This window comes from Pan troglodytes, chromosome 10 (assembly GCF_028858775.2).
Source record: "Pan troglodytes isolate AG18354 chromosome 10, NHGRI_mPanTro3-v2.0_pri, whole genome shotgun sequence".
Taxonomy (NCBI): Eukaryota; Metazoa; Chordata; class Mammalia; order Primates; family Hominidae; genus Pan; species Pan troglodytes.
The window spans coordinates 12,968,744-12,983,368 of NC_072408.2; the positions used below are offsets into that span (position 1 = coordinate 12,968,744).

Genomic DNA, 14,625 nt, shown 5'->3' on the forward strand with positions numbered 1-14,625 from the left:
TCGTATTTAACTACAGCCATTTATTTTATTTGTATTATATTGTAATAGAAATAATTATTGTAATATAAATAAATGTATAAATACATTTATTTGTATTCATTTAGACCTACAGCCATCATCACAGTATTTGCACAGCTCTTCATCTGAATCCTCCCAGTAATACTGTGGGCAGGTAGCACAGGTGCTATCACCCCTATTTCATAGCTGAGAAAACTGAGGCTCAAGAGAGAATGACTTGCCCAAATATTACATCCACTGGAAACAAATCTGGAGGTAAAACTGAGTTCTTCTCACTCTTAACTCACTGCTCCTGGTCTAAAGGAATGTCCCCGGGCAGGTGCGTCAGGGTCTGACGAACACATACACAGGCACATTACCCATCTTTGGACTGTCAGCCTCACTCCTTCTCCATTTTGTTCTGAGAATAGGGAACTCTTCCTTGCTGAAGTCCGACTTTATAAAGACGCCTCTCCAAATCCTTGATCACATTACTTTTCCTTCTGTGAAACAGTTCCAGCCTGGTTATGTTTTCTTTAGGTGTGATGACCTAAGTCAGACACATGTGAGGTTTTACCATGATTCGGTAAATCACTGAGTGATGCAATCCTAGCTTGGTTTTAAAATGTATTCTGAGAATTCGAGGGGTCTGTGGTGCTGCATCACATCACACTGATGTTTCTAGAAAGAGTTACAATCATCCCCAAAGATCTCTGCCTGATGCATAGCTGATACCTCTGAGCCCATCACAAATGGCTAGTCGAAGGCCAATTTTCCCTCGTGATCTTTTCCATATGTTGTTTTCCTACAGCCTCACAGCTACTTTCTATAAATTTTCTCCATCAGCCTGTCCCTTTATTTCCCAGAAAACCCAGTGGTCATCTGCAAGCATGGAGATTTCACTTTGAACTCAAGCTCCTTGAGAGTGGGGTCATGCTTACATCATCTCCGTATCCCCAGGACCAGTGTCTGGATAATGCAAAATATGTGGTGGCTTAACTGCTTCAGCGAGGTGTATGTAAGGCTCCTCCTCTTCCAAGTTACCCCACCAGTGAGTCCCAAGAAGGACGATCACGATGATAAGGCTGTGTGGGGAACACACGTTGATATGGAAACGCAGAAAGGCCTAGGAGTATTTGGGGTGTGGGAAAGAAAGCTTAGGTATATGAGCACTGTTGTGGACACAATTGTTATTTTCAAATATTTAAAGGGTTGACCTATACAACAGGGTATACTTGTTCTGTGCAGCTCCAGGAAGCAGAACTAAGACCAAAATAAGGGAAATCAGCAGTTTTCCTTCTAGTTTCACGACTTCCTATGGGCTAGATATGCCCAAGACAGAAACAAACTGTCCCAGAGATAAGGTGCTCCCTATTCCAAGAAAAATCAAGCAGAGGCTGGGCATTTGCTAGATGAATATGCCACAAGAAAAATTCTTCATTCCTTCCTTCCAGGGCCAGCTATCCAACTGTCTGACCTCTAAGCTTCATTTGCCTCTGTGAGGCTATGGTTTGTTCCTAGAGGTTCTGGATAATTGAAAGCTTATTGTACAACAGGGCCAAGACAGCACAAACATATAGCTTGTCATATTTTTCAGACTAATATCAGCTTTTCCTCCCTGGGGCATGACATAAGCTGATCAAGGAGGCAATGAGCTGATGCCAGACAGCTCCTTCCTTCCCCAGCTCTGCCCTGGAATTCCAGGTGGCCATGGGGAACTTGTGGAGCCTCTTGGTGCCTTGGGATCCACCATCCATACCATGTGGCTGATAAGACAGGAAGGAGGATGAAAAGTTTAAAACAGGAGCCACCATCTCTGGAAGGCTGTTGTGAGGCTAGGAGGCCACCCTCAGAAGACCAACACAGTCATTAGCTGCCACCTTGAACTGGAGCTGGTAGCATTTTGAACTGGAGCTGGTAGCATTGTACTCCAACTCCTGTTTCCATTGGTCAACCACAAGACCAACAGCCTTCCCTCCGAAAGGGTACAATTGGAGGAGAGTGGCACTCCATGGAGGAAATGAGAGAAAGGAGACTGGGGCAGAGCCTTTCCACAGCTTGATGGGATTAACAGCATGACTTATATCCTGATCTATAAAATGGACCAGAATGTAACGGCATGGAACATAATCATCCTTGTTTCTGCCTCACCTCAACCAGCTGTTGCTGCTTTTCTCTGTCTACCCTTCTCTCACACCCTCAGAGGTAAAGGAAGAATAGACTTCAGGCCTATGAGGTATTATTTCCTTCCAGGCTGCAAAATGTTTTCCAGCTAAACCCAACCATCAAATGATAAGACCCGTGCAAATGCCATGGTGCTGATCCCACGTGTCATCTCTCCTTAGCTTCCCTTCATGCATCCAGCCTCATTTCCTTCCAACCCTGGATTGCCTGCTAATTCGTGGGGCAGAGCAAGGGACTTGGGCCAGGTTGGCAGGGAATCCTTACAGACAAGGTCTGCAAGCCAAGTTCTTGATCTCACCACTCCCAATCAACGGTGAGGAAAGATCTGGCTTTGAGTCAATGTGATTTTCAGTCATTAGTATCAGGCTAAACTATAAATCCTTACACAGGGCAGTCCAGGCTGGTTACAAAGACACACTCTTTCACCTCAGTCGTCCTTCAGAAAGCAACATTTCTGATTCAAGGGCCACCTCTTCCAGGAAGTCTTGTCTTATTCCTCTAGCAGCAATTACTCTTCAAATGTGATCCCATACTGCTAGGTTTGAACATTATTATAGTCCTGAGAGCCCTCGCTATATCCTGTCTTGCACACATTTGTCTCCTTACATAACTCCTAGATCTTAAAGGCCATAAGCTCTCCCTTCATCGTTGTTGTGCCTCCCCATACTGCCAAGCAAAGAGACTTGCTCACTGTAAGTATCAGTGAATGTGTATTGTGTCGAGCTGAATTGCCTTTCTCAATCCCAAAGAAAAATCAAGGAGAAAGCAGCAGGGCTAAGGAAATAAGTAATCACAGATTGATCAACGTTTTTCTCTCTCCAGTTCCTCCTCTAACCCAGCTGTGGCCTGGCCAGTCCTTCCCCAGCCTGGCCTGCTGAGAAGCCTCCTAAGAACATGGCTTCCTCGGTCTCCCTCCGGGGGTGCTCAGATGGCTCACAGTTCAGGAGGGTGGAAGCAGAGCCCAGAGACAAGGAGGGATGGATCAAACCACACAGTCTCTGGTGGCAGTGCTGGGGAACCCTGGCAAGGACGGTGACCTGTGCCTTGCAGTAGGAGGGAGATCCCATTCGTGGCATGTCAGGCTAGAGAGGGCTGGTAGAGATGTGTAGCAACGTTGGGGCACAGTGCCACCCAAGGGCTCCTGAAATGGTAACCCCATAGAGATCACTCTCAGATCCTCGTGGAAGCTGTTCCATATCTCAAGGCTCTAAGCTGGCACATTTCTAAGAGAACTCCAGAGCTTCCACATGGGTGGGCTTCATGCCCAGGGCCTGACTTTAAGTGCAGGAAGCCTCACTCATGAAGTGAGCACCCCAGGAACAGGTGGGAGTGAGTAGGGACCATTACCCCTCTTCAGACTGCAGGCCTGGTTTGGTACAGTGAAGCTCCCCATCCATTATCCCCTTGGTGAACTCCCACAAGTCAACAGGCTGCAATCCCTCTGAGCTGAGTACAGTTCTAGAACCCTCTCTTTCCCATGCTGTCACAGGCAGGCAGTGGCAGCTACTTTAGAATAAACTTTTTGTACATTAGTTTCAGCAGAGTATAGTCAGAAGAGAAATCAAACTCAGAAGATGCTTAAGACCTATTGTTTTGTCTCATTCATATCAAAACGTCCAAGCTAAGAAAATCAGCCTGGGAGCAGATACTAACTTTAGTAAAAAGACAGATTACGGCCCTGACTAGTATTGGGTCAGACCTGTACAAATCGAAAAGGCCTCCAGTCCCCAAGTTTTCCCAGAAAATAAGGGCTATTTTCCTCCTGGGTTTTAGAGCATTGAACCAGAGAAGTGCAGGCAGAAATGTCCTTCTCCAGCTGTGAGGACCCTCTTCCAGCTCCCTAAAGGACTAGAAGAGCCATTTCACTCTAGCTCAGGAGTCATTCCTCATATTATCAGCCACAAGCCATGTTTCTGACAGGGCACAAGTGCTGCTGGCTGAAAGTGCCCAGGAGGTCTTCTGGATTGGGGTGCACTCACTCACCGAGGTTCCTGCTGGATACCTCTCTAGGGAACTTTCCAGAGAGCTCTCACACACACACTCACACACACAGTCACACAATCGCTCATTCATACACACTCATGCACACACTCTCACATACACTCACACTCTCACACTGACACACATGAACACACTCATACCCACTCACACACATACACTCACACCGACACACACATGCACACACACACTCATTCACACGCTCATACACATACACTCCCCGCTCACACTCACACACTCATGCATGCTCACACTCTCACACACACCCTCACATATACACTCTCCCAGACACACGTATTCTCTGGCACACACACACTCTCATACTCTTACACTCACACACATGCACTCACACACACAGCCACTCTTGCACATACACACACACAAACTCACAACACACAGAGACACACTCTCACATGAACACATTCTCACACTCTCACACACTAACACACACAAACACTCTCATACAGGCTCACACACACACTCAGGCCTGCAGGCCCCAGGTCTCCAGAGCAGAGGCAGGATCGGGAGGAGAGCCCTGCGGGGCTGGAGGCCATCAGCAGTCTCACAGTGCAGCCTGCTGGGCACGAACGACACTGCAGCCGGGTGGAGGCAGGGGCCAGGGGTGCAGGGAAGGGTGTCTTGCCTCCCCTCTGTCGACTTTCAACATCCAGGAACGGTGTCTCAAACCCCAAGACTCAAAATGAGGCCTGAAGGCCTGCGGAAGGGGAAGGAGAGCTAGTTCCAGGGCCTTCCACATACAAACAGGTCTCCTGCCCCATGAGCTCTCAATGGCTCACACAGAGGTTTTAGAATCTTCCAAACAATTGGCACAGAGGAGGAGCACTAGGGCTCCAGAGGAGGAACAGAAGCTTGGCGCTAAAAATGAGGAGCTGAATACCCAAAGAAACGGGTGGGAAAGACCTTGGCCAGGCCTGTGCATGAATTATCATGTTCCGCCTGTGCCAGATTCCCCTGCTCCGTCACTCTTCCAACACAGACCATATGAGGGCAACTTCTCCGCGAGGCACACGGAGGGTGCCATGCATGGTAGTAAGTAGTCATGGAGCAAAACTGTCATGGTGTGGGGCCTGTGATGGCTCAGGAAGGGAGCCACAGGCTGGACTCTGCAGGCAGGTGGGCCCCGACAGGAGGTGGGAGGAATGATGGAGAGGAAGTGGCAAAAGAGAGAAATGGTGCTGAAGAAGAATCCCCAAGACTCAGAGTTAGACTGGGGAGTGGGAAGTGAAAGTGACGCCAGTCAGGGATTACTGAGGTCTCGGGTTGTGTCATGATGAAGAAGAGGAAGGAGAGGACTTGGACAGAATCAGGGAAAGCAAGTTGGGACCATTTGGTAAAAGAGTGTAAAATGAGGAGTTTGCTGTGCTCACTGAGTCTAAGTAGCTGCTCCCTGCACGCTCCAGCCCACATTTCTCTCTACAAGTTCTCCAGGTACTCGCCCACTTCTGCCCCTAGTGCTCCCCACCACCGGCCCTTCCATCACTTCTCTTTCCAGCAGTTTCTTGAGGTCAGAGAGTTCCTTATGCCACTGGGATGACAACCACCATCACCATCTGCCTTGGCTCCCCACACACATGCTGCCCAGCGTCCCATTCTCCTGAGGCTCCTTCCTCCTCTCCCTCCTGACCAAGACTTGGCTTTGCCCAGGGGCCGTGGGAGTGTTCCAGGCCATCTGATCTGTGAGGAGCTGTACACAGCCTCCGGCCCTGCTCCAGTACACCGTGCCCTGTCTAGACAGATTTGAGCTCTCCATCCTCAGGAACCGCCAGGCCCCAGAGCAGGGCTCCGCTCCAAAGGCAATACTTCCCCTGCAGGTGAGGCTGCTTTGGTGGCCAAAACCGAGTGCATATTGGAGCCATTTGCCACTTAGCTGGCAGCGAGTCACCTGAAGTCTCTGCGGGAAAAGATAGGGCCCTCTGGTAGGGAGAATTTTTATTTTTTAATCGTACTTAAAAAAAAAAAAAAGAGTAGTTGGAGAAAACAGGCGACAGAGTGGGTGGCCACTTGAGATTCAGAGAGAAAGATCAAAGCCCACCAAGAATGGAATGATCAGCCTTGGTGTGGCCCAGAGAACAGTCTAGGTGGCCCATGCCACATGAAAGGCAGCCAGGGGACGGGAGACAGGGTGAAGGCGCCTGGTCACAGGCCCCGCATGTCCCTGCTCCCCCACCCAAGACCTTGGTTCACGGTCCTCAGCTGGAACAAACACCTGCTTCCAAGAGACATCCAACCAAGCTCTGTCCGCTGGGAGGGCCGCTGCATCTCTGTGTAGGAGGTGAGCTGCCCAAACTCTGGCCTCCACGTGGCTTTCTCTTTCAAAGAAGAAGCTGGAATTCCTCCCTCTAGACTCGATTCTCCTGGCCGCTGCCCCTCTCACAATCCCAGCCCAGGGCAACCAGCCAGGAACACGCTGTATTCTCAGGCTGATGAATTAGCTCATTAGGTGACTTCAGGGCAGTGAGTCCACCATGTCCACCATGGAGCAGCCTCCTCCTGCAGGCTCCAGCGGCCCATCTTTTCCAAATGAGCACATTCTACCATGTGAACTCACAGATCCCTCAGCTCAGCCTCCCAAGTTAGGACAACCAGGACCCTGAAGATCAAAGAGGAATTGGGGCTTGCCCAAAGAAATGGTAGCACTTAGTGGCCAGGCCCGGACCAGAACTCACGTCTCCAGACTCTCAGCCCAGTGCTGTCACACAGTACTGCTGCCCAACATTCCAGCCAGAAGATTGAGTTTCTAGAGCCCTGAAGCCATTTTAAACTAGTCAGACCTACGACATTCCAGTAAGTTATTTCCAAGGACTTTTCACTAATGTTCAACAGAAGCTGGGGAAATGTCCAAGGAGCCAGAAAACAGGACATCATTCTGTGACAACACAGAAGGGAGGAAACCCAGGGCCTAGTCTCTCCTCCTTTCTAATTTGGAAAAGCCATAAAAAGTCCACATTCTGTCAGGCCAGCCAGCATATTCCTCATGTGATTTGCTAAATCCACCCTTTCCTGGATCAACACTGGCACTTGGGCATAACCCAAGAATCAGCTTCATCCAGGTTCTTCTCTAGGACAAGACTAAGGAAAAGAAATGAGACAGCTCCATGCACCCCTCCCAGAGAACAGGCAGGGAAAGAGACCAATGTTGAAGACCTCAAGGTGCAGGTCATGGTCTATCAATCTACAGTATCTTTTGCCCCACACAGCCTCCATGTCCCTCCCATGTCCCCAGCTGCTTCCCCACCCATGAGACACAGAGGAGGGGATCATAGAAGCTAGAAAAGAAGATCCCTCCACTTGAGCAAAGGACTGTCAGAGTCAAAAGGTTTATGATACATCAGGACTTGCATCTCCAGGATACTTCCAAAAGTTCCCTACCACCTCTTACCTGATGAGGTCAATAGGTTGGAACTTATAGAACACTCCATAGCGCGCCCATTCTTGATATAGCAGCTAAACAAAGAAAATAAGGAAACAGGTTAGAGGTAGAGATGGGAAACTTCACCTGATTTTGTCCATCCTAACAAGTCAGATTTTTATCCCCAAAGTCCAGCTTCTAAGAAATTCTCATGAGACATCCAGGGGGAGATGTTCAGAATCGGGAGGCTATGGAAACTGGCTTCTCCTTCCTCAAACAATAGAGATGAACTTTATCACACTCTGAGGCAGTCCTGCACCTGATTAGCAGAACCCCGTCTTCTTTATTCCCACGTCTTGCCTAGTCCAGCAAAATGAGCCCTAATGTTCATGATTCACTGATTTAACAAGTATTTATTGACATCTCCTTATGTGCCAGGCACTGTCCCCACACTGGATACAGCAGTAAGCCACAGTCTGCTTATACCCTGGTGTGGAGAGATAAACATAAACATATAAACAGATAAGATTTTGAAATCTTAATGAAGAAAAATTAATCAAGGTCAGGGAGTAGAATGTGAAGGAAGGGAGAGGAGTAGGGTGCTGTTGTAGACAGGATGGCCAGGGAAGGCCTCTCTGAGGAGGTGACATTGAGCTGAGACACAAAGGAAAGGGGGAGGGTGTCCCAGGCAGGACAGTCTTCTTGTGCAAATGCCCCAAGGCAAGTGCATATGGCACATCCTAGGAAGAACAGGGAACCAGTGTGGCTGGGGCAGAGTGAGCACGGGGAGAACTTGGAAGACAAAGTCAGAAAGAACCAGGATGGCCAGATCTCTTGGGGATTTGCAGGTCATGCTAAAATCTTTGTATCAACACTGGATGAAATTTGGGTTTTGAAGGAAGCCACTGGGAGATTTGCAGTAGAGGGAGAAACAATCTGACTGAGATTGCAGAAGGCTCACTCTGGCTGCTGTGTGGAGAACAGACTGAGAGTGATCAGAGGCATAGGGAAGTTACTGGAATGGTCCAGGGAAGAGATGATGATGGCTTGCACCATGGGGGCAGCAGCAGATACAGTAAGAACTAGTTGATTCTGCTTAGATTTTAAAGGTAAAGCCTGTAAGATTTACTGCTGGATTGGATGTGGGATGAGAGTAAATAAGAACTTGGCCTGAGCCACTGAGTCATGGTGATGCCTTTTACTGAAATGTGGGAAGGACAGGTTAGTGGGGGTGGAATTAAGAGCTCACTTGGGGATGCATTTTTTGAGATGCTCTTTGGGTATCCAGGGGCATGGTGAGCAGCTAGATATGAAAATCTGAAGTTCAAAGAAGAGTCCAGTACATTCGAGAGTTATTGAAGAGGAGGCAATTTGTAAAGTCATTAAATGATGGATGTTATTGCCAAAGAAGAGATAGTAAGTATAGAAGAAGCCTGAGGTCTGGGCCCTGGGCACGCCACCATTTAGAGGTCAAGAGGGTGATGAAGAATGAGTAAAGGAGAGAGAAGGAGAGGCCCAGTGATGTGGAGGAGAACCAGAAGTGTGTGGCATCCAGGAAGCTAAGGGGAGAAAGGATTTCAAACAAAAGAAGATGACAAGCTGTGTCAAATGTTGCTAATGGGTCAGGTCAGATGAGCAGTGGCCACTGGACTCAGTGGCTTTGAGGTCACTGATCACCTTGACAAGAGTGGCTCCAGGAGAGGGGTAGGGGCAAAACCAAACACATCAGGCCAGGCCATCTTGGAATATTTCTGCAGCAACTTTAGCAGGACTAACATGTGTCTCACTAAACCTGTGTATCAATCCCAGTAAATAAAATCATTCAGTAAAGGGTCATCATTAGACCTCATCTAGGTATCCATGCTGAATCAATATCGGCATTTTATTAGATTATATGTCTAGAATTGACAGATTTATAATACAGCTGCTATTTTGTTACATTATTTATTCTCCTACCACATCACACACATTTCACGAGGAAATCTGTCAAGGAGAACCTACTTTAATCCGGTACTTCGGAAGCCCATCTGAACATCAGCCCTACAGAGAGCCATCCTGTTTACCTAAGAATCTTTAAAGACATGATATTAAAATGGAAATGAGAACCAGCGTTCTTGCTTAAAGGTGATAGACTTTTATTGTCACAATGTCTTCCAGCAACTGCAAAACAGGACCAGAAACTACACAGGCCCTGAAAGGGCAAACTGCACCAGCATTTACCACCACTCGCAATGGAGGAGACCCAGATACAAAAGGGGTCACTCAGTGCATGAAGGCAGAGGAACATCTGAATTCATGAGCACTGCTCCTGCTCACTCCAGGGCAGTGGCTAACCTAATCTTATTCTTATTAGTACATCTCCTCCTCCCACAACTTGGGTGCTTCTACTGCCTGAGTTTTTACTCCCTGCCCTGAGTGCAAACCCTGGGCTCTCCAACACCTGGTTGTCATAGTGACATCATTTGTTGCCCAAAGGGAGATATGCTTGCGTCAGGAGATGCAGGCAGGGCACCCCCTCGAGAGCTATGGGACGTCACTGTCTGCCTCATAGGCTCTGACCTCCAGAGCAAATTCCTCCCCAAGTCATATGTCCAGGCAAAACCTGAGCTTGAGAACACCTATCTGCCACTGCCCTGAAGGCAAAAACGAAAAATGTCCCAGGAACCCTGTATGGCCTCAACGGAGAGCTGACCTCAGAAGCCTTTTCCCTGGTTGAATCCCAGATCTGCTGAAAGAGACTTCCAGAAAGTCCCTCTCTCACCACGGTCTCTTCTAAGCACAAAGATGTATCCACAGCTTGTGGATATAGATGAGGAGGAGCCAAGAGAACTATCTGGGCTTGATACAGAAAAGCTAGAAGCATACAGAGGAGGCCGTGATCAGGCAGCCCCTGAAACAGACAGCTGGAGCTACAGAGCACCAAAGCTGGGAGGCGGTGCAGCAATTACGCCTGGATGCCCAGGCCAGCTCACATGCCTTCTGTCACCTGCAGGGGAGGCAGGGAGGGAGGTGGAGAGTGCTGTAGACCCTTCCCAATCTTTAAGAAGGTTTAGTAACACATAGTTAAGAGCAAGTGGATCATGCTGAACTCCAGCTTGCAGGGTCCCAGAAGGGACCAGCAGTCAGGGTGAAGGGAGGCACACTCTGGAGTCCTACCCCATATGGACCAGCATGGTGTGAGTAAAGCACAGACACGTAACAATCCCTTTAAACTTGCAGAGTCTAGAGCCTTCTAATGCAGCTCTTAGTGAATCCACTTTCTCCCTTACAGGTTCACCATGTCCTCTCTTCACCAAATGGCAAAGCTAGCAAATAAACCAGGGAGGGACTACTGCTCCTTCTTAATGGACAGTGCCTGATTCCAGAGCCCTGGATGTAATCCCAGATGTGTCTGTCTGCCACAAGCCTTTACAGCAGGAACCATCCCACCTGATGGATCAGAGATAGAAGCAGCAAGTTTGGCTCCCCAGGGATCACATTTGACAGAGGTCATCAATTTAAGAATTTCACGAGACTATAAAGGAACTCAAGTGTTAAAAACCCTTTGCAACAACCCTTTGCAATGCCAGATAACATCAAGGTGTGTGGGACTCATGACCCTCTCTGAGGCCACAAGCTCCTCAGAGAGCAGCTAGACCTGAGACAGGCAGAAAGATGCTATAGCCACCTTGGAGGCATTCAAGGGACGGGGCAGCCTGAATGGAAGAGACTTAGATTCTACTCCCAGATGCCACACTAACCTATTCGAACATTTTAGCAAGTAACCCCACCTCTCTAGGTCTCAGCTTCTCCATACAGTAACATTAAAGTCGTGCAGCATGGCAAAATGAATCCTCAGTTGAAACCAAGAAGAAAAGTGCCTTTCTTGTGAGGAAGGCAAGTCTTAAAATGCAGGAGTGACTCTCTCCACAGTTTTCAGTGGGTCACTTACTAACTATCCACTAGGGAAGACATCCACCTGCAAAGGCTGGAAAATCCAGGACTAAGGGTTTCCAGAATGCTAAAGGAAGTCACATCCAAAGTTCTACTTTGCGTTCTCCCCTGTAAGTGGGTGAAGAAGCCACAGAGGGCCAGTGGGAGCCGGGCAGAGCTGAGCAGATGGTGACAGCCACTTCTCTGGGAATTTCCAGGACACTAGGCAGCTTTGGCAAATGGGGAACTAGGCAGCTGCTGGAAGCCAGGAGGGACCCATCTACCCCCACGCTGCACCCTCTTCCGGTTGTCCTGGCTTCTAGGAAGGCAGGAATTCCTTGTTCTCAAGATGGAGGAAGCCTCTTCTTAATGACCCTCCAGGAGGGGAAAGAAAGAGACTTCCAGCCCCTACCTGGGGCTGAGTCACGGAAGCTGCACAATAGCACCAGGTGAGCTTCAGGAGAGGGAGACTGACATTCTCTAGCGCCTCTTGGCTTGCCTAGAATCTGCCTGCAATGAGCCTGGGCCTTGGGGAGAACATGGGAACAGCCACAGATGGTAAGGAAGAGTGAAGGAGAACATCCAGGTGCTGGCAGGATGGGCAGGTTGGGACACCATGGCAAATAATCCCTACAGGCCCCAGAGAAGCCACCCTACACTGCAGCTCCCAAGACTTCTCCATGTCCTTCAGCTCCAAATGCAGGGGGTCCTTCCTTGCACCTAAGCAAAATGCTTCCTGCAACCACCTCGAAGAACACTTGACAGTTATAATATAATGAAAACAAATAAATATGCAGCACACACTTGGGCGTTTTTGCTCTTTCTCCTTCAGGATATGTTGTAGGCACCACCCACATACCACTAAAACTACAGAAACAAATCTAGCCCTGCCGTGAGAATCTCTCTTGCTTAACAGAAGAAGCTGTGTCAACATGACCACACAGCACTAGCTGGGATTTGGACACTAAGGTTTTAGTCCTGACTTCACGAACATTCAGGGACATTAAAACCAGTCTTCTCTCCTGGCTAGGTATCACCAAGACTGGCCAGCAAGCCCAAGGAAAGGCCACAAGAAAGGGTCATCTTGTCCTTCAAAGACTTGTTCACCTTCACGAAGCATCTTTCTGACATCAACTTTGGGAGTTATCCATGGAGATGCAATTCCATCCTGGCTGGGCTCTCCCTGCCTCCTAGTTCCCACCTATTCTACCAGGTGGAGTGGACCCTGACTTCATTATATCAGCCAAAGAGAAATATTTTCTGATGGGAAAATTTTTTGTTAAAAGGCATTGCTGTGGTTAACAGTAATTTCATATCTTTCCAGAGACAAATACATATTTTTATATCTACAACATATATATTGTAAATAGTCCACAATTTACTTCTTCCATTAGTGCAGGTAACAGAAGGCTGACTGATCTCTCCTATGACTTGCTGTGTGTTCCTGGTCTCCGTAATGATCCTAGACAGGCTGGGGTCACCACCTGTTTTCTTACGCAGGCAATGGATGGTGATCACCATTTAAAGGGAAGGAAGGAAAAATTAGAGAGTGGGAGGACAGAAAATGGTTGGGCGAGAGAGGTGAGATGTGGTGAGACATGCTTCCTCCTTTTCCTTTAAATCTGATGCGGGACTTTTCAGGAAATTAAACACCGAGACTATTAGCATCGGATAGAAAACAGATGAGGTTAAGACATCGCAATACTATAGCAGATTCCCTGGTCAGGCAGAGAGGGGACATGTGTAAGCAATCACCACAGTATTTCTGGAAAAGACCTTTTATGTTTTTAATACTTAACACTTCATAACAGGGACTAATAGGCAGGATAAAAAGAAGCCTGCTCAAAAGGCAACTTGGGGCATGAATGATTTTCCAGACAACAGAGTGGGGGAGGGAAGTTGCTTGAGCTTCAGCTCCTCAACCCTCCCACCATCGCCCACCCTCCTCTGCTCACTAGAGTTGTTGAAGGTGGGGAGAAGCCAGCAGGAGGATGGCATAAGGGGATCATCGGTGCATCCCCACTGAAGAGGTTGGGCCATTTTCCTTCCCCTAACTGTAACCTCCAATTCCTAGTTTCTTGAACTACAAAGCACAACTGAGCCTCCCTCACACTCAGATTGCTCATCTATAATTTGGGAGTGGCTATACTCCACCTGCCTGCCTAAAAGGAAAGAAGAATCACCTAAAGTTGACCCTCCAAAAGCTATAACGGCATGGATCATCGCATGTTTTAAGCAAGAGCCCTGGATTTGAGGGCTAGAGGTGTTCCGAGCACCATCTCTGTTTCCTGTGGCTGTGTGATCTAGGCCAAGGTGCTCAAGTTTCTGTGTCTCCGTTTCTGCATATATCAGTTAAGGAATTTGGACAGCCAATGTTTCTCAACTGGTGCTCTCTTGCCATGGGAGGGTGGGGTGAGGGCTGTGTGTGGAGGGCCATTGGATATATTTCACAACAGTTGGCATTGTGGCTCTCCAGGCACTAAATGCAGTAGCAACCACCCTCACATTTCCAAATACCTGGGTGGGGGAAAGGGGGGAGCTGGTAAAATTGTTGGAAAGTAGATAAGCAGGTAAAGAGAACATCTAAGACACTTCTAGCCACTTCCACACCCACCCGTAGTCTCGCATGCCCAAAGTCCAGGATGCTGCACGAGGCAGGCTTACCTTCCTGTCATTCATATTGTCCTCTGGACTATCGTATTCACCCTGTGGAGAAAAAGTGATGCTGGATAAAGCCAATGAAATTACCAGAAGCAGGTGCCAAAGGAGAAAGGATTTTCTTTTTTATTTTCTAATATCATTGCTTTTTTTTCATTCCCATTTAAGGAAGGTCAAAAGCATGGCATGGTAAGGGGCTGATATTCCATTTTCTGAGCCATCAACACTTGCCACATTTCCTGGGATAACTTCTCACATGAAGATGTGCCCCCTCATCCACTTCAGAGATCAGCCTGTGCCCCCTCGTAGCAATGCAATGGCAGAGCTCCAGACTTTAAATGGTTTAGCCCATCACATGAAAAGCACCTGTGCCATGACATGCTCACTCTGTCCGTAACTGCAGAACTTAGCAGTGCATATGCCACTGCAAATATGTCAGGAATTAGAAGACTGCCATCTGAAAAATTCCTGCTGGCAGTCAGGGAGCCCCACCTCAGCAGTCTCAA

General features: G+C 48.2%; 1 protein-coding gene across 2 annotated transcripts in view; it reads right to left on the reverse strand.

Moving 5' to 3' along the window:
• The window catches only part of ANO2 (anoctamin 2), a 380,970-nt gene that overhangs the window by 229,262 nt on the left and 137,083 nt on the right, over nucleotides 1-14,625 (reverse strand). For both annotated transcript variants that reach the window (XM_024347643.3, XM_024347642.3), the window contains exons 9-10: nucleotides 14,126-14,167; nucleotides 7,580-7,644 (exon numbers count right to left, since the gene is read on the reverse strand). In XM_024347643.3, coding sequence (XP_024203411.3) covers nucleotides 7,580-7,644; nucleotides 14,126-14,167 — 107 coding nt within the window. The remainder of the gene's footprint in view (nucleotides 1-7,579; nucleotides 7,645-14,125; nucleotides 14,168-14,625) is intronic.